This window comes from Carcharodon carcharias, chromosome 12, assembly GCF_017639515.1.
Source record: "Carcharodon carcharias isolate sCarCar2 chromosome 12, sCarCar2.pri, whole genome shotgun sequence".
In the NCBI taxonomy this organism is placed as follows: domain Eukaryota; kingdom Metazoa; phylum Chordata; class Chondrichthyes; order Lamniformes; family Lamnidae; genus Carcharodon; species Carcharodon carcharias.
The window spans coordinates 10,801,291-10,822,720 of NC_054478.1; the positions used below are offsets into that span (position 1 = coordinate 10,801,291).

Below are 21,430 nucleotides of genomic sequence, written 5' to 3' on the forward strand. Positions count from 1 at the left end.
TAACCTCAGTTGTGGGAAGCTTTTAGAAATGATAATCCGGGATACCATTAACATCATTTGGACAAATTTGGATTAATTAAATAAATTTATTATTTGTTCTGTGAAATTTGGTATAAATGGCAAATTATGTTTAAGTAACTTGCTTGCAGTCATTGACGAAGTAACAGAGAAGGTTGATGAGGGTAACGTGATTGATGTGGTATGGCCAGACTTCTAAAAGATGTTTGATAGAGTGTCACATAATAGACTTGTCAGCAAACCTGAACTGGCATGGATATAAAGTTGCCTGAGTGACAGGATTCAGAGAGTCATGGTGAACCATTGTTTCGCGAATTGGACGAGGGTGCATAGTGGATTTCCCTGGGGGTTGGGACTAGGTCTCCTGCTTTCCTTGGTATATATTAATGACCTCAACTTGAGTGTACAGGACATAATTTCAGAATATGCAAATTACACAAAACTTGGAAGTACAGTGAGCTGTGAGGAGTGTAGTGATTGACTTCAAGAGGACATAGACAAGTTGGTGGAATGGGCGGAGCAGGTAACAGTTGAAATTTGATGCAGAGAATCATGAAATGCTACATTATAGCACAAACAAATGTGGAGAAACAATATAAAATAAAGGATGCATTTCTGAAGAGGATGCAGGAGCAGAGGAACTTGGGGGTTACACTGAGAATGATTCATCTGCACTTTGTGTAATCTTGTGTTACACGGATGCATTTCTGTGTTTCCCTACATCACAACAGTGACTGTGCTTTGAAAATACTCCATTGGCCCTGGTTTGCTTTGTGGGTGTGATAAGGTGCAGAGGGATAATCCCTATTGGCTGTTGACAGTCCTTGGTTTCAACTTTCAGGAGGGGACTTGGCAGGCACGTGGGGACCAGGTGATAATATCAGAGAGGAATGCCAAGGCGCACAGAATACTGTGATAGGTATGTGGATAGATAGATAGAGAGGCAGACAAACACAGACAGATAGAATAATAAGTTAATAGGTGGGATCAATGTAAAAAAGTAATAAAGTCTTATTAAGGGTTGCCTGCATATATGTGAATGCACAGAGTGTGGTAAATAAGATTGGTGAGCTACAGGCACAGATTGCCTTGTGGGAATACGATGCTGTGGCTATAACAGAGACCTGGCTCAAGGAAGGGTGGGACTGTGTGTTTAATATCCCTGGATACAGGTTGTTCAGGAAAGATAGGAAAGGGAGAAAAGGTGAGGAGGAGCAGGGGTTGATTTAGGAGAACATTGCAGTGCTAGAGAAAGAGGACAGAATCTATTTGGTTAAAGCTAAGGAACAAAACAAGGTGTGATTACATTGCTCGGTGAGTCTGTAGACTACCAAATAGTGGGAAAGATGTGGAGGAACAAATCTGCAAGGAAATTACAGAGAGGTGCAAGAATTATAGTGTAGTTATAATGGGGGACTTTAATTATCCCAATATAGACTGGGATAGTAGTAGTGTAAAGGGCAGAGTTCCAAGAGTGTGTTCAGGAAAATTTACCAGTCCAACAAGAAATGAGGCATTGCTAGACCAGACTCTTGGGAATGAGATGGACCAAGTGGATCAAGTGTCAGTTGTTGAACATTTTAGGGGGCAGTGATCTTTGTAATGTTGGGCTAAATTTTGCCATCAGCGAACAGGGGGCGGGGCCCGCTCGCTGACGCGTAAAATCACGCGCGGTGACATCGGGCAGAACTCCCGACCTCATCCCACCCCATTTAAATTTTCAGGAAGGCAGGGGTGCAGCAAAATCAGCTGTGGGCCCGCTGACCTGTCAACGGCCAATTGAGGCCACTGACAGGACCATTTAAACAATTAAAGGACCTGCCCATCCAACCTTAAGGTTGGCGGATTGACCAGGAGTCCCGGCGACAAATAGATAAAACATGAAACCTCATCCACTGGTGGGATGAGGTATCATGTAGGGTTTTAAACAGTTTATTAAAGTTATTATGTAAATTATGAACATGTCCCGTCTCATGTGACATTGTGACATGAGGGGGACATGTTAAGGATTTTTTTTTTTATTTTTAATGTTTTTAAAAGTGTCAGCAATCTCCCTGAGGCTGCACTTAGCCTCGGGGGATGTGCGCTCTTTCATGCGCATGCGTGAAAGAGCGCGCTTTCGCTTTTGGGGAATCCCCACCTCCCCACCCCCACAGGGAGTGCATAATGCTTCCCGCCGGACGTCACGCTGGGCCTTAATTGGCCCACCCAAGTAAAATGGCGGCGGGGCCTACTTCTCCGGCAGGGATCGGCTCACCGCCCACCGGAGATTGGGTCGGGCCCGTCCACCCAGCAGGCAGAAAATTCTGCCCATAAGGTTTAGGTTGGCTTTGGAAAAGGACAAAGGTCAATCCAGAGTAAGAATAATTAATTAGGGGAAAGCCAACTTTAGTGGGGTAAGATAAGATCTGGGCCAAATAAATTGGAGTCAAAGACTGGCAGGAAAAACGATGGCTGAACAATGGGCTACCTTCAAAGAAGAGATGGTTTGGGCACAGTCAAGGTAAATTCCCTTGAAAGGGAAAGGTAGGACAAACAAATACGGAGCTTCCTGGATGACAAAAAGAGATAGAAATTAAGATAAAGAAGGAAAAGTGCACTTTAGACTTCTGGTAGGAAATACTAATGAGAACCAAGCTGAATATAGAAGGTTCAGAGGGGAGATGAAAAATAAAGAGAAGCAAAGAGGGAGCATGAAAAGAGACTGGCAGCTAACATAAAAGAGACATCCAAAGTCTTCTATAGGCACAGAAAGAATTAACAGGTGCTCAAAAGGAAGAGCAGAACTAATTAGGGACCAAAAAGTGGATTTAGATGTGGAGACAGAGGGGATAGCTGGGGTGTTAAATTAATACTTTGAATCTGTCTTTACCAAAGGAGAAGATGTTACCCAGGCCACAGTGAAAGAGGAGGGAATTCAGACATGGGAGGGTTCAAAATTGATAACGAGGAGGTATTGGACAGGCTGCCTGTACTACAAGTTGATAAGGCACCAGGACTGGATGAGATGTATCCAAGGATACTGAGGGAAAGGCACTGGCCATAATTTTTCATCCTTCCTTAGACTCGGGTGGTGCCAGAGGACTGGAGAATTGTAAACGTTACACTCTTTTTCATAAAAGGATGTAGAGATAAGCCCAGCAACTGTAGGCCAGTCAGTTTAACTTTGGTAGTGGGGAAACTTCTAGTCATAATAATTCAGGAGAAAATTAATAATCACATGAAAAATGTGGGCTAATTACAGTAAGCCAGCAAGGATTTCTTAAGGTAAAGTAGAGTTTAACTAACTTGCTAGAGTTTTTTGAAGAGGTAACTGAGAGAGTTGATGAAGGCAATGCTGTTGATGTGGTGTATATGGACTTTCAAAAGGCATTTGAAACAGTGCCACACAACAGACTTAGGAGCAAAGTTATAGCTCATGGAATAAAAGGGACAGTAGCAACATGGATACGAAATTGGCCGAGTGACAGGAAACAGGGAGTAATGGTTAATGGATATTTTTCGGGCTAGAGGAAGGTTCGTAATGGAATTCCCCAGGGTCGGTATTGGGACCCTTGCTTTTCCTGATATATATTAATGACCTAGATTTTGGTGTACAGGGCACAATTTCAAAATTTGTAGATGATACGAAACTTGGAAGCATCATGAACTGTGAGGAGGACAATGTTAAACTTAAAAGGGACATAAACAAGTTGGTGAAATGGGCGGTCAAGTGGCAGATGAAGTTCAATGCAGAGAAATGTGAAATGATGCATTTTGGTAGAAAGAGCATGGAGAGACACAATCTAAAATAAAGGATACAACTCTAAAGGGTGTGCAGGAGCAGAGGGACCTGGATGTATATGTGCATAAATCATTGAAGGTGGCAGGACAGGTTGAGAGAACGGTTAATAAAGCACACAGTATCCTCGGCTTTATTAATAGGGATATAGAAGACAAGAGCAAGGAGGTTATGTTGAACTTGTAGAATACACTAGTTCGGCCTCAGCTGGAGTATTGTGTCCAGTCCTGGGCTCCGCACTGTTGGAAGGATATGAAGGCATTGGAGAGAGTGCAGAAAAGATTCATGAGAGTAATTCCAGGGATGAAGGACGTCAGTTATGAAGATAAATTGGAGAAGATGGGACTGTTTTGCTTAAAGAGAAGGCTGAGAGGAGATTTGATAGAGGTTTCAAAATCATGAAGGATCTGGACAGGTTAGATAGGGAGAAACTGTTCCCACTCGTGAAAGGCTCGAGAACAAGAGGGCACAGATTTTAAAAAATTGGTAAAGGGATCATTGGTGATATGAGAAAAAATGTATACATGCAGCAAGTGTTTAGGGTCTGGAATGCACTGCCTGTGAGTGTGGTGGAGGCATTCAAAAGAGAATTAAACTGCTATCTGAAAAGGAAGAATGTGCAGGGTTATGGGGAGAAGCCAGGAGAACGGAACTAGGTGAGTTCCTCATTTTGATAATCAGTGCAGACAGGATGGGCTGAATGGTCTCCTTCTGCACTGTAAAAACAACCTGTGATTCTCTGGGAGGGAGGATTTTATGACTTGCGATAAGAAGGCGATTAACAGAGACAGTTAGGAGCTGCATTGTTTCCAGTCACCAAAGAGTCAAGGAATTGTGTGAGTGCTGCAACTCTGCAGTCCTGCCACATCCAGTCATGAATGGTGGTGGACAATTAAACAATTCACTGGAGAAGGAGGCTCCACAAATATCCCCATCCTCAATGATGGAGGAGCCCAATACATCAGTGCAAAAGATAAGGCTGAAGTATTTGCAACAGTCTTCAGCCAGAAATGCCGAGTGAATGATCCGTCCTGGCCTCCTCCGGAGCTCCCCAGCATCACAGACGTCAATCTTCAACCAATTTGACTTGCTCGACGTGATCTCAAGAAACGGCTGAAGGCACTGGATACTGCAAAGGCTAAGGGCCCTGACAATATTCCGGCAATAGTACTGAAGACTTGTGCTCCAGAACTTGCTGTGCCCCTAGTCAAGCTGTTCTGGTACAGCTACAACACTGGCATCTACCCAGCTATGTGGAAAATTGTCCAGGTATGTCCTGTACACAAGCAGAACAAATCCAACCTGGTCAATCAGTCTACTCTCCATCATCAGTAAAGTGATGGAAGGAGTCATCAACAGTGTTATCAAGTGGCATTTGCTCCGCAATAACCTGCTCACTGATGCCCAGTTTGGGTTCAGCCAGGGTCACTGAGCTCCTCACCTAGTTACAGCCTTGGTTCAAACATGGACAAAAGAGCTGAACCCTCAAGGTGAGGTGACAGTGACTGTCCTTGACATCAAGGCAGCATTTGACCAAGTATGGCATCACAGACATCACTGCAGGAGTTCCTCAGGGTAATGTCCTAGGCCCAGCCATCTTCAGCTGCTTCATCAATGACCTTCCTTCCATCAGAAGGTCAGAAGTGGGGATGTTCACCGATGATTGCACAATGTTCAGCACCATTCGCGATTACTCTGATACTGAAGCAGTCCATGTTCAAATGCAGCAAGACCTGCACAATATCCAGGCTTGTGCTGACAAGTGGCAAATAACATTCACGCCACACCAGCTCTAGTCAATGACCATCTCCAACAAGAGAGAGCCTAACCATCGCCCGCTGACATTCAGTGGCATTACCATCGCTGATTCAATATCCTGGGGGTTACCACTGACCAGAAACCAAACTGGACTAGCCATGTAAATACTGTGGCTATAAGAGGAGGTCAGAGGCTAGGGATCCTGTGACGAGTAACTCACCTCCTGACTCCCCGAAGCTTGTCCACCATTGACAAGGCGCAAGTCAGGAGTGTGATAAAATACTCCCCAATTGCCTGGGTGAGTGTAGCTCCAACAACACTCAAGAAGCTTGACACCATCCAGGACAAAGCAGCTCACTTGATTGGCACCACATCATCAAACATTTGCTCCTTCTACCACTGATGAACAGCGGCAGCAGTGTGTACCATCTACAAGGTGTAGTGTAGAAACTCACCAAGGCTCCTTAAACAGTACCTTCCAAACCCACGACCACTACTTTCCAGAAGGACAAGGGCGGCAGACAGATGGGAACACTGCCTGGAAGTTCCCCTCCAAGTCACTCACCATCCTGACTTGGAAATATATCGCCGTTCCTTCACTGTCGCTGGGTCAAAGCCCTGGAACTGCCTCCCTAACAGCACTGTGGGTGTACCTACAGCACATGGACTGGAGCGGCTCAAGAAGGCAGCTCACCCACCACCTTCTCAAGGGCAATTAGGGATGGACAGTAAATGCTGGCTTAGCCAGTAATGCCCACATTCCATGAATGAATTAATAAAATGTCCGATCTCAGTGTTGAGCCCTTCCTCCTGTTCTATTAGTAACATATTAGATGTCAGGTGAATGATTCAGCCCCATCTGATTCAGCAAGGGCTGTGTCTGACTCATTGTCATCTCTTCTACAATGTCCCCATTAAACACTCCTAGGACAGGTACAGCATGCTGTTATATACAGAGTAAAAAGCTCCCTTTACACTATCTCTATCAAACACTTGCAGGGACAGGTACAGCACAAGGTTAGATACAAAGTAAAGCTCCTGTTACACTGTCCCCATCAAACACTCGCAGGACAGGTACAGCACGGGGTTAGATACAGAGTAAAGCTCCTTCTATACTGTCCCCATCAAATACTCCCAGGACAGGTACAGCACGGGGTTAGATATAGAGTAAAGCTCCTCTATACTGTCCCCATCAAATACTCCCAGGACAGGTACAGCACGGGGTAAGATACAGAGTAAATCTCCCTCTACACTGTCCCCATCAAACACTTCCAGGACAGGTACAGCACGGCATTGGATACTGACCAAGAAATCAGAGAAATGATGGTGAAGTTGAGAGGGTGGCCATGTGAATGGGTCAGTGACTTTTTGAAGAGAGTTACTTCAATATATGATCCACTTTAAATTGTACCTTCTGTTGCAACGAGCTTTGAAGGCTACTTGTACCATTCAGAATGCCCAGCTTAGATTCAAGGATACTTCTTTTTTTAACCAGATTTCTTTTTGGCACCGGCTGTACTCAGGAGGCAGTCTCCTGGGCTTCCATACACACAAACCCTCCTCCCACCCATCTCATTGCCCTGTTTGCACTCTGCCACGCAGTAAATCATGAACTGCTCTGTTCCATCACTTGCCAACTGTTTCCTGCTTCCAGGTTTGTGTATTTGCAAACAATTTACTACACTTTTGAAAGTCTGGAATAGACGCTTCAAAAACGTGCCACTATGATGGAGGTTGAATGAAACCAATACCCCACTCTGTAGCCACTTACCTTCAATTGCCTTGCAACCCATTAACTTTTCCCAGGAACCCTTTAAGACCAACCCACTTGCAACTTGACTTCCTCTGGTGAGTCCCCAGTGTTGGTCCTGGTAAAAGGTGGTCATGACCTTATTGTGAATATTTAATTAAGACTCACACAGAGGTGGGTGGCATGGAAGTGGGAGGGGACATTTACTGGTGAGTTCAGATCTCAATGTTTCCATTGAAATTAGGACAAGCCTTGCCCCTTTAAGCAGCTCGTGCAAGTGGCCAATGCTGCAGACCTGGCAACAAAACATTAAACAAAATGTAAAGGAATAATTGTAGCGGAAAAGTTGAAGACGTTGGTCTAGGGAGAAAGGAGCTGGGGCAGAGCCCCAGACTGACATCTGTAGTAGATTTAAGCAGCCCCTTGTGTAATGCCTTTAGTATGTGATACTTAATACCATTCTATTTCAGTCATGTTACAGCCTCTTGGCTGATTTCCAAGCCAAGTCTTAATTTACAACTGGGAATGGCCAACGTGAAGTCATCGTCTTGAGTGGGGATTGGATAATTCACACTCACAAATTTTAATAAAAGCTCCCATGTGACTCTTTAATTTCTATTACAATCCATGAACCAAAACAGCCCTGTTTACTGGGCAGTTTTAATATCCCTGTCGAAAACAGGACACTGTTAATACCCCCAGAATAATGTTAAAACTCCCAGGACACTGTCAATACCCCCAGGCCACTGTTAATATGCACGGAATACGGTTAATACCCCTACTCCCAGAACACTGTTAATACTCCCAAAATACTGTTAATACCCCAGGACACTGTTCATACTCCCAGAATACTGTTAATACCCTCAGAGTACTACTAATATGCCTGGGACACTCTTAATACCCCCAGAACTCTTAACACCCCCAGATTGCTGTTAATACCCCGCAGGACACTGTTAATACTCCCAGGTTGCTGTTAATACCAACAGGACATTGTTTATACCCCAGAAGACTGTTAATAGCCCTAGGACATTGTTAATATTCCCAGGACACTGTTAATATCAGGAGGACACTATTAATAGTCCCAAGACACTGTTAATACTCTCAGGACACTGTTAATACCCACAAGACTCTGTTTATACTCCCAGGCTGCTGTTAATGCCCTCAGGGCACTATTAACACCACCAGGACACTGTTAATTCTCCCAGGCTGCTATTAATACCAACATAACACTGTTAGTACCCTGAGAAGACTGTTAATACTCCCAGGACACTGTTAATAGCCCCAGGACATTGTTAATATTCCCAGGGCACCTTTAATATGCCCAGGACACTTAATATTCCCAGGGCACTGTTAATTACCCCCCCCTCCCCCCACACCCAGGACACAGTTAATACTCCAAGGCTGCTGCTAATACTCCCAGGACACTATTAATACCCCCAGGGCACTGTTAATACTACCAGGACAAGTTAAAATCCCCTGGACATTGCTAATATCCCCAGGACACTGGTAATACTCCCATGCTGCTGTTAATACCCCAGGACACTGTTAATACCCCCAGGACACTTATTACTCACAGGTGCTGGTAATACCCCCAAGACACCGCTACTATTCCCGTGACCCTGTTAATTTCCCCAGGACACTTTTTATACCCCCAGGATGCTGTTAATACCCTCGGACACTTTTTATACTCCCAGGTCAGCATTAATATGCCCAGGACACTGTTACTAATCCCAGGACACTGTTAATACCCACAAGACACCTTTATTATTCCCAGGTCAGCATTAATACTCCCAGGAAACTGTCAATACCCCCAGGACACTGTTACTACTCCCAGCATACTCTTAATAACCCTGTGACATTTTTATTACTACCAAAACACTGTTACTGCTCCCAGGACACAGTTAATAACCACAGGAGACTGTTAATACCTCTAGGCTGCTGTTAATACCCCTCAGAACCTGTTACTACTTCCAGGATACTATTAATACCCCCAGGATATTGTTAATATTCCTGGGGCACTTTTAAAACTCTCAGGACATTGTTAATACTCCAAAGACACTGCTAATACTCCTAAGACATTGTCAATGCCACCAGGGCACTGTTAATACTCCAAGGACACTGTTAATACCCTAATGTCACTGTTAATCCTCCCAGAATACTGCTACTACCCCAGGACACTGCTAATACCCCCAGGGCACTATTGATACTCTCAGAATATGGTTAATACTCTAGGCTGCTGTTAATTATATACTGTTCATTGACCCAGGACACTGTTAACACTGGTCATCTTCCAAGGTTCTATAGATTCTGGAACAGTTCCTACAGATTGGAGGGTAGCTAATGCAACCCCACTATTTAAAAAGGGAGGTAGAGAGAAAACAGGGAATTATAGACCAGTCAGCCTGACGTCTGTAGTGTGGAAAATTATAGAGTCCATTATAAAAGATTTAATAGCTGAGCACTTGGAAAACAGTGGCAGAATCGGACAGAGTCAGCATGGATTTATGAAAGGAAAATCATGCTGGACAAATCTACTGGAATTTTTCGAGGATGTAACTAATAGAGTTGATGAGGTGGAGCCAGTGGATATGGTTTATTTGCACTTTCAGAAGGCTTTTGACAAAGTCTCACATAAGAGATTAGCGTGTAAAATTAAAGCACATGGGATTGAGGGTAGTGCATTGAGATGGATAGAAAACTGGTTGGCAGACAGGAAACAAGGAGTAGGAATAAACGGGTCTTTTTCTGAATGGCAGGCAGTGACTAGTGGGGAACTGCAGGGATCGGTGCTGGGACCCCAGTTATTCACAATATATATTAATGATTTAGATGAGGGAATTAAATGTAATATCTCCAAATTTGCAGATGACACAAAGCTGGGTGGGAGGGTGAGCTGTGAAGAGGATACAGAGATGCTTCAGTGTGATTTGGACAAGCTGAGTGAGTGGGCAAATGCATGGCAAATGCAGTATAATGTGGATAAATGTGAGGTTATCTATTTTGGTAGCAAAAACAGGAAGGCAGATTATTATCTGAATGGCTATAAATTGAGAGAGGGGAATGTGCGACGAGACCTGGGTGTCCTCGTACACCAGTCGCTGAAGGTAAGCATGCAGGTGCAGCAGGCAGTAAAGGAGGCAAATGGTATGTTGGCCTTCATAGCCAGAGGGTTCGAGTACAGGAACAGGGACGTCTTGCTGCAATTATACAGGGCCTTGGTGAGACCACACCTAGAATATTGTATGCAGTTTTGGTCTCCTTATCTGAGGAAGGATGTTCTTGCTATAGAGGGAGTGGAGCGAAGGTTTACCAGACTGATTCCTGGGATGGCGGAACTGACATATGAGAAGAGATTGAGTCGTTTAGGATTATATTCACTGGAGTTCAGAAGAATGAGGGGAGGTCTCATAGAAACCTATAAAATTCCAACAGGACTAGTCAGGGTGGATGCAGGAAGGATGTTCCCAATGGTGGGGGTCACAGTCTGAGGATATGGGGTAGACCATTTAGGAGTGAGATGAGGAGAAATTTCTTCACCCAGAGAGTGGTGAGCCTGTGGAATTCGTTACCACAGAAAGTAGTTGAGGCCAAAACATTGTATGTTTTCAAGAAGGAGTTAGATATAGCTCTTGGGGCAAAAGGGATCAAAGGGTTTGGGGAGAAAGCAGGAGCAAGCTGTTGAGTTGGACGATCAGCCATGATCATAATGAATGGTGGAGCAGGCTCAAAGGGCTGAGTGGCCTATTCCTGCTCCTGTTTTCTATGCTTCTATGTTAATACCCTTAGGACGCTGTTCATATCCCCAGGAGACTTTTAATACTCCCAGGATACCTTTACTACTCCCAGGACACTGTTAATACCTGCAAGATACTTTTAATACTCCCAGGACACAGTTAATACCCCCAGGATACTGCTAATAGCCCCAGGACATTGTTAATATTCCCATGACATCTTTAATACTCCCGGGAAACAGTATCCCAGGAAACAGTTAGTATTCCCAGGGCACTTTTAATACCCCCAAGACACTATTAATACTCCCAGGACACCGTTAATACCCCCAGGTCACCAATAATACTCCCAGGACATTGTTAAAACTCCCAGGACATTGTTAGTACCCCCAGTACACAGTTAATACCCCCAGGACATTGTTAGTCACCCCTGGACATTGCTAATACCCCCAGGACACTATTAATGTCCCCAGGATACTGTTAATTACCCCCAGGATCTGGTTAATACCCTGAGGATACTGCTAATGCCCCCAGAACACTGTTCATAGCCCTGAGTTAAAACAGGACACTGCTAATACCCCAGAAGACTGGTAATACCCCTTTTTAAAAACAGGACACTGTTAATACCCTGTCTAAAAATGTACTGACACACAATCCAGCTCTGGTTTAAATTGGGCTGTGTATTTTTATTTGAGTGATCATTTTCCATTTGTGCACTGATCTAAACAGTCACTTTCTCCAGATGGTGGGCCTGATCCCCAAGGGTTGCTGGCATTTGGAGAACTGTAGGGTGCCAGTGATGCAGTGTGAGGAATGTCAGCATTGATTCGAAATGTGGATTTAGAAGTGAAATCTTTAAATTACTTCCATTTATAAGTTTTCATTATCCGATCTACCATCTCAGTAAGTCGTGCCTGGTTTAACTAGTGCTACCCATATAAATGTTGGTGGAATACGGATATTAGTCTGTGATGCTGACACAACTAAAGCAGAAAGAGAAACATATAGCAGGACAGTCAGAGACCAACATTTTTTATCACATTTTTTTAAAAAGGCCATGGGCAGGATATTGAGCTCGGTGTGCGGGTGTGCGCCCAACCGAGCTGAGTGTAAAATGATGCGCGATGACGTTGGGCATGGGTCTTGATGTCATCGTGTAGTCCCAAAGTATTCCGTTCGGCGGACATGCACCAGAGTCGGCAGTGCACCCGCAAACAAATAAAAGTCCTGTTAAGGCCATTAAAAGGGAAATAACATTCAAATATACGCAGCCCGTCCAACCTAACGGTTGTCGGGCAGGCGAAAGCGCCAAGTGGCCTTTACACTTTTTAGGAAAACTCATCCACAGGCGGGATAAGGTTTCCTAAAGCCAGTAAAAATAAAAAAAATTTTACGCTTGAATTAAAAACATGTCCCTGCTCATGTGACAGAGTCGGACATGTTTTATGACATTTTTATTTTGTTCATTACTTTTTTTAAACAGCGCTTCATCTCCCTGAGGCAGCTCCGTGCCTCAGGAAGATTGAGGTTCTCTTTTTGCGCACGTGTGAAGTTTACACTTGCCCCGCTGGCCCTCCTCCCCCTGCCTGCACAGGCAGCACTGTGCGCTGACGCTTGCGTCCCTCGCTGCACCGGCCTTAATTGGCCCGCCTACATAAAATCGCAGCTTGGTGCCAATTGCTGGCGTCGTTCAGCTTCCTGACCACCCCCACCTGCCGCCGCCTGCCCCCACTGAGCACCCCTGCCAAGGGCAAAGTCCTGCCCCGTGAATCTTTCATTCTTCAGTTCTGATAAAACGTCACAGACCTGAAACATTGGGGAGAATTTTTAGCTCGGTGGACGCGCACCAGACCTGATCGAGCTTAAAATGACGCTCGGTGTCGTCAGGCGAGCATCCTGACATCATTGTGCACTCCTGTGATATTTCGGTCGGCGGGCACACCCCAGAGTCGGCAGCGCATCCACCAACAATTGAAAGGCCTGTTAAGGCCATTAAAAAGTTAATTGAGAGAGATTTTTCACTGCCCGTCCAACCTAATGGTTAGCAGGCAGGCGAAAAGGCCAATTATTTAGGAAACTCACACTTGGACAGGATGAGGTTTCCAACAGCAAATGAAAATAAAATAAACCAATTTAAAAATTTAACTAATAACATGTCCCTGCTCATGTGACAGATTCACATAAGGGGACATGTTTTATAACATTTTTAAAATCTTTATTTTTGATTTTGAAAAAGGCTCATCCCCCTGAGGTAGCTCTCTGCTTCAGGGAGACTTTCAAGTGCGCATCCACGTGCAAGCGCAAAGTTCATGCTCACCCTCCTCCCCCACCCCCCACCCCACACAGGCAGTGCTGAGCGCTGCTGCTCGCAATTTACACTGGGCAGGCCTTAATCATGCATTTTGGGAGGTCTAATACAGGCAGGAATTATATAGTAAATGGCAGGACCCTTAAGTGCATCGACGGGCAGAGGGATCTGGAGGTACAGGTCCACAGGTCACTGAAAGTGGCAACGCAGGTGGATAAGGTAGTCAGGAAGGCATATGGCATGCTTGCCTTCATTGGTAGGGATATTGAGTATAAAAGCTGGGAAGTCATGCTGCAGCTGTATAGAACCTTGGTTAGGCCACACTTGGAATATTGCGTGCAATTCTGGTCGCCACATTACCAGAAGGATATGGAGGCATTGGAGAGGGTGCAGAGGAGGTTTACCAGGATGCTGCCTGGTCTGGAGGTTATTAGCTATGAGGAGAGGTTGGAGAAACTTGGATTGTTCTCACTAGAGCGAAGGAGATTGAGGGGCGATTTGATAGAAGTTTACAAAATTATGAGTGGCATGGACAGAGTAGATAGTCAGAAGCTTTTTCCCAGGGTGGAAGAGTCAATTACTAGGGGACATAGAGTTAAGGCGAGAGGAGAAAACTATAGAGGAGATGTGCGGGGCAAGTTTTTTACGCAGAGGGTAGTGAGTGTCTGAAATTCGCTGCCAGAGGAGGTGGTGGAAGCAGGTACAATAGTGGGGTTTAAGGGGCAGCTTGACAAATACATGAATAGGATGGGAAAAGAGGGATACGAACCCCGGAAGTGCAAAATGTTTTAGTTGACGGGCAATATGATCGGTGCAGGCTTGGAGGGCCGAAGGGCCTGTTCCTGTGCTGTACTTTCCTTTGTTTGTTCTCAATTGGCCCACCAGCATGAAATTGTGATTCGGCCCTGATTGCAGGCGGCGGTCGACTTCTCACCCCCCCCGCCCACCACTGCCGAGCCCACCCCACCCGAGCCGATCCTCATTAACCCTACCTTACTCCCCACACACAGCCGGTTTTACCTGCTGAATCTTCCTAGCATTTTCTGTTTTTATTTCAGACTTTCAGCAACTGCAAAATTTTTATTTTTGCCCTTTCATTGTTCCTTATTTCGACAGACAACAAACCCATGTCAATCTGATAAACAGCACATGCTTTTTAACCAGCGGTCACTGGACAGTGATCAGGAGCAGGAGCCCTAGCTGATTTCCTCTCTCTCTCTAACCCAGGAGTCACTGAACAGTGATCAGGAGCAGGAACCCTGACTGATTCCCCTCTCTCTCTAACCCAGGAGTCACTGGACAGTGATCAGGAGCAGGTGCCCTGGCTGATTTCCCCTCTCTCTCTAACCCAGGAGTCACTGGACAGTGATCAGGAGCAGGAGCCCTGGCTGATTTCCCCACTCTCTAACCCAGGGATCACTGGACAGTGATCAGGAGCAGGAGCCCTGGCTGATTTCCCCTCTCTCTCTAACCCAGGAGTCACTGGACAGTGATCAGGAGCAGGAACACTGGCTGATTTCCCCTCTCTCTAACCCAGGGCTCACTGGACATTGATCAGGAGCAGGAACACTGGCTGATTTCTCCACTCTCTAACCCAGGGATCACTGGACAATGATCAAGAGCAGGAACACTGGCTGATTTCCCCTCTCTCTCTAACCCAGGGCCCACTGGACAATGATCAGGGGTAGAAAGGGAGAAAATGAGAGAGTCCGACGGGCCAACAGTAAGAGAGTGGTTAGTGAAAGATGGGAATTAAATAGACAATGAAAGGCAAAGATATAGGGAGAGAGAAAGAGAGATGTGGCAGAGGGATGACAATGGTTACGATTTGTAATGCACAGCCCAATGGAGAAGTGGCAGATTCATCAGTAGCTTTCAAAAGAAAATTGGATAAATATTTAAAGAAGAAAAAAAATGCAGGGAAACGGAGAAAGAGCAGTGGAGTGGGATTAACTAGAATGCTCTTTGAGAGAGTCAGGGCAGAATCAGTGGATCAAATGGCGCCTCTGTGCCGTGCTTTTCTATGATTCTATCACACAAAAATAAATATTTGATTTATTTAGCATCTTATATAAACCTCAGAACGTGATAAAACATTTCACGGACAATGAATTTATCACTGTTCTATCATTGGGAGTTTGTTTATTCATTCATGGGATGTCAGCATTTATTGCCCATCCCTAATTGCCCTTGAGAAGGTGGTGGTGAGCTGCCTTCTTGAACCGCTGCAGTCCATGTGGTGTAGGTACACCCACAGTGCTGTTAGAGAAGGAGTTCCAGGATTTTGACCCAGTGACAGTGAAGGAACAGCGATATATTTTCAAGCCTTGACTTGGAGGGCAATGGCAGATGGTGGAGTTCCCATGTGTCTGCTTAACTATTCCTTCTAGGTCAGTGGTATTCACTAGAAAATTAGTGAGGGTCAACTGGAATACTGGAAACATCTATTGGGCTGCAGATACATTGTGATTTATTTCTTCAAAGTAGTCATCCCAGTATGTAAAACACAAAATATGATTTAAACAATAAACACATTAGTAACAGAACACAGGACAGCCAGTCTGATCTAATCAAGCTTTGATCTACATTGAGCAGAATTTCTCTACTTTATGCAGCAATCTCCTGTTTAGCACTCCTATTGTGATCCTAAAAATACTGGATAAAGCTGGTTTTAAATTCTGCCCTCTGTAATGCGCAGCCTGGCTTCAGAACAGAAGAAGCTGCTCTGTCTAGGTCCTTGCACTCACAACCAATATTGAGGCCAGGTTCCAGAAACAGCTGAAGACTGTAGCTGCCTTCATAGACTTGTCAACGACATTCAGCACTGTCTGACTGGAGACCTGCTTCTGAAGGTTGGTGGAATATGGACATCAGTCTCTCATGCCAACACAGCTGAAGCAGAAGCAGAAGCTAAAGGTTACAACTCTGCCTCAATATTCTCGGGTATATCAACAGCCTGACAAAGAACCCATCAGTTCCACATTTATCATTGTATTCTGCATGGTGGAAAAAGTCACTAGCAACATTGACCTTCTCATTCATGAAGACTTGAAAAAAATGACTTAAGTGTTTAAAATCATGCTGTTTCAGGGAAACAGCAGCTAATATTCATGGAACTGCCATCAACCCACTATCCAGATGGACTGAATTGTGGGACACAGGAAGCTTAAAGAACCAACAGCAGAGGTTCCTGATTTTAACCTCATTCGAAGACAGTGGACACAATGCTTACTGAATCCGGACAGAGAGTGGATGGCGTGACTGCCTGCTCCATAACTGGAAGATGAGGGATGATCCAAAGTGCGATTGAGGCCATGAGCCCCAGACCGTGGAACACATCACATCAACCTGTTCATTAAGATCAGCTGCAGGAGGCACCTCTTTCCCTCACTTGGCATTTCAGGAGACCAAACTGGACACCCCATCATTAGCTGTTCCTGTCTTTCAAAAGTAGTAGCAGTGCCAAATCCTTCAAGCTCATCTACTCATGTCATGAAATAATGTATTAGCTGGATTTCTCTGAGTGAGTAAGTGCCCCTAGCTCCCCTTTTTATGCCAAATCTTCTCTTGGTCTGTGTCTTTGTTGTTGGATTTGTACCCATCCCACCACCCAGCCAGAGTGCTGGCTGTTGTTAGTGTGTCTAGTTACACATGGTTATTGTTGATATCTAGTGTTAGGACGTTTTGTTTTTACTGTTCCAGCTCCCTATTTCCTTAGATAAAATTCCACTCTGAATCAAGACGACTGTCTAAAAAAAAAATTTCACTTAAAAAAAACTTCAGCATTGCTTTTCCTGTGGAATGGACAGCTGGAAAATTCGAGTCTGATGATTGTTGGGATCTTTCCATGACTGCGGAATGTGTTGTGGAGATTGGAAAAAGAAGTGATTTTTTCCCCCAGTCTGTTGTGTTTCTCTGGTCTCATTTAGTGCTCGCTCATGGGGAGCTGATGTCACTCCCAAGCACATAGCTGGGAGTTGATAAGTGTATACCAGGTGGAGGCTGCAGTGCTTACAGACACAGTCATCAGAAACAAACTTCCCACTCACACATATCCACTGTGGGAACGGCATTCTCTCTTTCTCTCCCTCTTCTCCAGTCTCCTTCAAGCTCTAACCTCTCTTTGTCCCTTTTGTGGATTTTTGGTTTCATTTCTTCCTCCCAGACCTGTCAACTTTTACATGGATAGAAAAAAAATACTACTTTGAGTCGTAAAAGAGGACGTACAAGAGGTAGGGTTTGAGATGCTGTTGCAGACTTTGCCCCTTGACTCTGTTCCAGCTCTGGGTTAGTTTTGAAGTTGCATGTTTCTTTAGTTTTATCTTTTACCAGGGTTTGCGGGTATTGAAAAAGTTTTGAATGTTTTGTTTTTTGCGAGGGGGCTGGGATCGATTAGGCCCGTAATGCTGAGAGAGGTTCGTGTCGGTTTCCATTGCGCACTATGAAGGTGGAAAAGTGTTTGGTGGAATTTATTTTTGGCCAGAGGACAGGGACATTAGCAAAATGGTATCATGCTGCGTTCTTGCACACAGCCAGAAGACAAACTGGAAGTGGGTCAATGTGGAGTGCGTAACCCTTTAAATACTGTAAGCGCAGATTCACTGTGCTGCAATTTGCTGGAGTGGGGCATCTCAAAATGTGCCCCATTCATTAGACGTTTTCTTACACACTTTCTTTTGTATGTACATTTCTTTGTATGTACCTGCAAGTGCAATCTGCTAACAGTGTGGCAAGGGCAATGGAGCAACTGGGACCTTAGTGAATGGGGGGACTAACAGTTTATCTCCTTAACCAAAGTTAAAGATTGAGGCAGGGAGGGAGGACTGGTGTGAATGAGAATCAAATCAGAAAGAGAAATAGAAATAAAGAGAGCAAAAGACAAACTGGAAGAGAGGAAAAAGTGATAAAGGAAAAATAAGTTTTTTAAAATTAAATTTGACCTTTTAAAAATCTCACAGAACAATTTAGTACCTGAAGGAATGAGACTCCACACTTTTAATCACTCACTTTCAGGGCCAGAGAAATTGATTGACACTCGTTGATAATTATCACTTGGTGAAAGAGTTCTTAAGCTGTTAAATTTACCACAGAAAATTAATTCCTATAATTAATAGGCACTCAATATGCAAGCGCAGCAAGGAGGTTAAGGGTGAAGTACCATTTCGTGAAACAAACATTGGAATAGCACAAACCGTACAGCAACTTGTAACAATTTGCAATTCACAGGGCACTTTTCCTCACCACAATTTACTGGATGATTTCTTCACTAATAATGCTGAGTGTCATTCACACACCTTACAGCAAATTCTGTCCCATTATATCTAAATATCCCTCACCTCTTCCCTCACTCCCTACTCCTTTAGAAAGTAAGACCCAACCTGTGTCTGAATCAAGAGGTCTAGGATCAAGCCCCACTCCAGAGACTTGAGCCCATAATCCAGGCTGACACTCCCAGTGCAGCATTAAGGGAATGCTGCACTGTTGGAAGTGCTGTGCTTTGGAATTGCAAGATCACACTGTACAATTTTGAAAAGCAGAGGAGTTCACCCCCGTGTCCTGGTTAACCTTTATCACTAAACCAACATCACTAAATGAGTTGATGTCATTTTCTTTATCAGATTACTGTTTGACGGATTTGCATTTTGGTCTTCCAGATGTGGTACACACCCAGGGGCCGTTGGATGGGAGTTTGTATGCCAAAGTAAAGAAGAAGAATTCAACCGATGGGACGACAAATCCAGTCCCTGCCAATGGTATTCCTTTACCTGGGGTGCCCAACCATATCGAGCACACCCTGTCAGTGAGCAGTGACTCTGGGAACTCCACCGCCTCCACCAAAACTGACAAGACTGACGAGCAGCCACCGCCCAGCAACCAAGGCATCACACCTGAGGAGAGACGGGAGCTTGACAGGCTGCTCAGTGGCTTTGGTTTGGACAGCAAGGCACCAATGCACAACAGGGCCTCTGGCCTGTCAGTGTCAGCAGGACCTCGTCATGTGCTGGTTCCTGCCCAGGTCCACGTCAATGGAGATGTGCCAATGGCCAACACAGAGCGGGAAACCGACATTCTAGATGATGACTTGCCCAACCACGACCTGAACAGCGTCGACAGTGTGGGCACACTCTCCTCCTTCGAGGGCACCTACCCCATGGCAACGGGTGAGGTGGGTTACCACGAGTCTCCACGGGTAGACCAGGCCTTGCTTGTATCCAATGGGCCACTAAGTTACAATGGAATCAACAAACTCCAGAGGGATGGATACTGCGAGTCAGACCTAACGGGAATCAGCTACACCAAGAACATCCCAAGGAGTAACAGCGTAACCCAGGCAGGCCAACAGCAGAACTCTACAGGCCACTTGATCCCTGTCATCTCCACTCCTCAGCACGTCACTTACACCATGCCAAGCTGTGTCCAGCAGCCTCAAACAGCTGTTGTCCAGCAGTCCTATCCCATTGGCCCCACTGGGATGTACAGATCTCAGTCGTTCAGTGCGCCTGACAGCTCCAGACGTGAGCTTGTGTCCAATCTGCCTCAGACCCCAGCACGCAGCACCAGCAGTAGGGACGCAGTTCAGAGAGGCCTGAGCACCTGGCAGCAGCAGGGGAGCTGGTCCTCATCCTACCCACAGGCAAATGGGGTGCTCGAGGGTCCTAGCAGTCCTTTGAGAACTCAGAGCCCGCAGCACAGCACCTCTGAGCCAACACTGCAAAGCCACAACATCCCAGAGTTCCCAAGAATGGCCTCTCAGCAGGAGATTGAGCAGTCCATTGAGACCCTCAACATACTCATGCTAGACTTGGACCCTTCATTCTCTCAGGCACACAAGTTTCAGCGCGAGCCAATGGTGGAACCACAGCCCCCATCACACTTCAGCTCTGCAGATCATCAGGATGCCATTCAAAGACCATCAAACTCGTTTGAGCCTACTCACACCGTCATGGCAGCCAACATGTATGCCCCAAGCCAGCCATTGACACACACAACTGATCTGATACACCAGACTTCATCAGAGCTAGATCAGAGAAATGTGGACAGTTGTCCCCCGGGTGCCTCACTCCCACAGGAGCAACAACAGAACCCTGTAGGAGTCTATTACCCAGTGTATGGCCACGCAAGCCAGCAACCGCAGTCAGCCACCACCACACCGAGAGGTTACGGCCGAGGACCAAATGACAACGCCTCATCCCCGGTGCCACCATTTGTATCGCACAGTGGACCCGTTTCCGCAACCTACTCCATGCCATCTCAGTCACAAGTGCAAGTGAAATCTGCCAGCCTTGATGGCATCGCCAGGATGCCCGAGGAAGAACATTATAATTTGGAGGGACTGGTCGCTCAGCGGGTGGCAGGTAAGAAATGGCAGAGGACTCTTTTATCTCACAGGGCAGGACACCAGGGGAAGGGCCCAGCCCCACAGGGCAGGACACCAGGGGAAGGGCCCAGTCCCACAGGGCAGGACACCAGGGGAAGGGCCCAGTCCCACAGGGCAGGACACCAGGGGAAGGGCCCAGTCCCACAGGGCAGGACACCAGGGGAAGGGCCCAGTCCCACAGGGCAGGACACCAGGGGAAGGGCCCAGTCCCATAGGGCAGGACACCAGGGGAAGGGCCCAGTCCCACAGGGCAGGACACCAGGGGAAGGGCCCAGTCCCACAGGGCAGGACACCAGGGGAAGGGCTCAGTCCCATAGGGCAGGCAACATTAAGGTGAGAAGTTGAGATATATTAGAAAGCAGTGATTGGATGACACCCAAGCCTGGGTTTGGATACATGTAGATTACAGAGGGTGGAGAGTGAAGAGAGGAATCCCACAGTTTGGGGGGAGAGTGAGTGAGTGTGGGAGGGGAGGAGTCCCATAGTTTGAGGAGAGTGAGGGAGAGGAGTCCCACATTTGAGGGGAGTGTGGGAGGGGAGAAGTTTGAGTGGGAGACGTTACGATCAGTCTTGGCTTGAGCACAGTGAGAATCCAGAATGGAGGGAGAATATTCAGAATGAGATTTTCTTTTTAATCAGGATGCCAACTAGATTAGTTTATTCTTGAATCTCCTTTACGAGAAGAATATATATTAAGCACTGTTGGAGG

General features: G+C 45.7%; 1 protein-coding gene across 3 annotated transcripts in view; it reads left to right on the forward strand.

The window, feature by feature from the left end:
- The window catches only part of LOC121284932 (tensin-like), a 161,698-nt gene that overhangs the window by 35,808 nt on the left and 104,460 nt on the right, over positions 1 to 21,430 (forward strand). For all 3 annotated transcript variants that reach the window (XM_041200868.1, XM_041200869.1, XM_041200870.1), the window contains exon 6: positions 18,998 to 20,698. In XM_041200868.1, the coding sequence (XP_041056802.1) occupies positions 18,998 to 20,698 (1,701 nt within the window). The remainder of the gene's footprint in view (positions 1 to 18,997; positions 20,699 to 21,430) is intronic.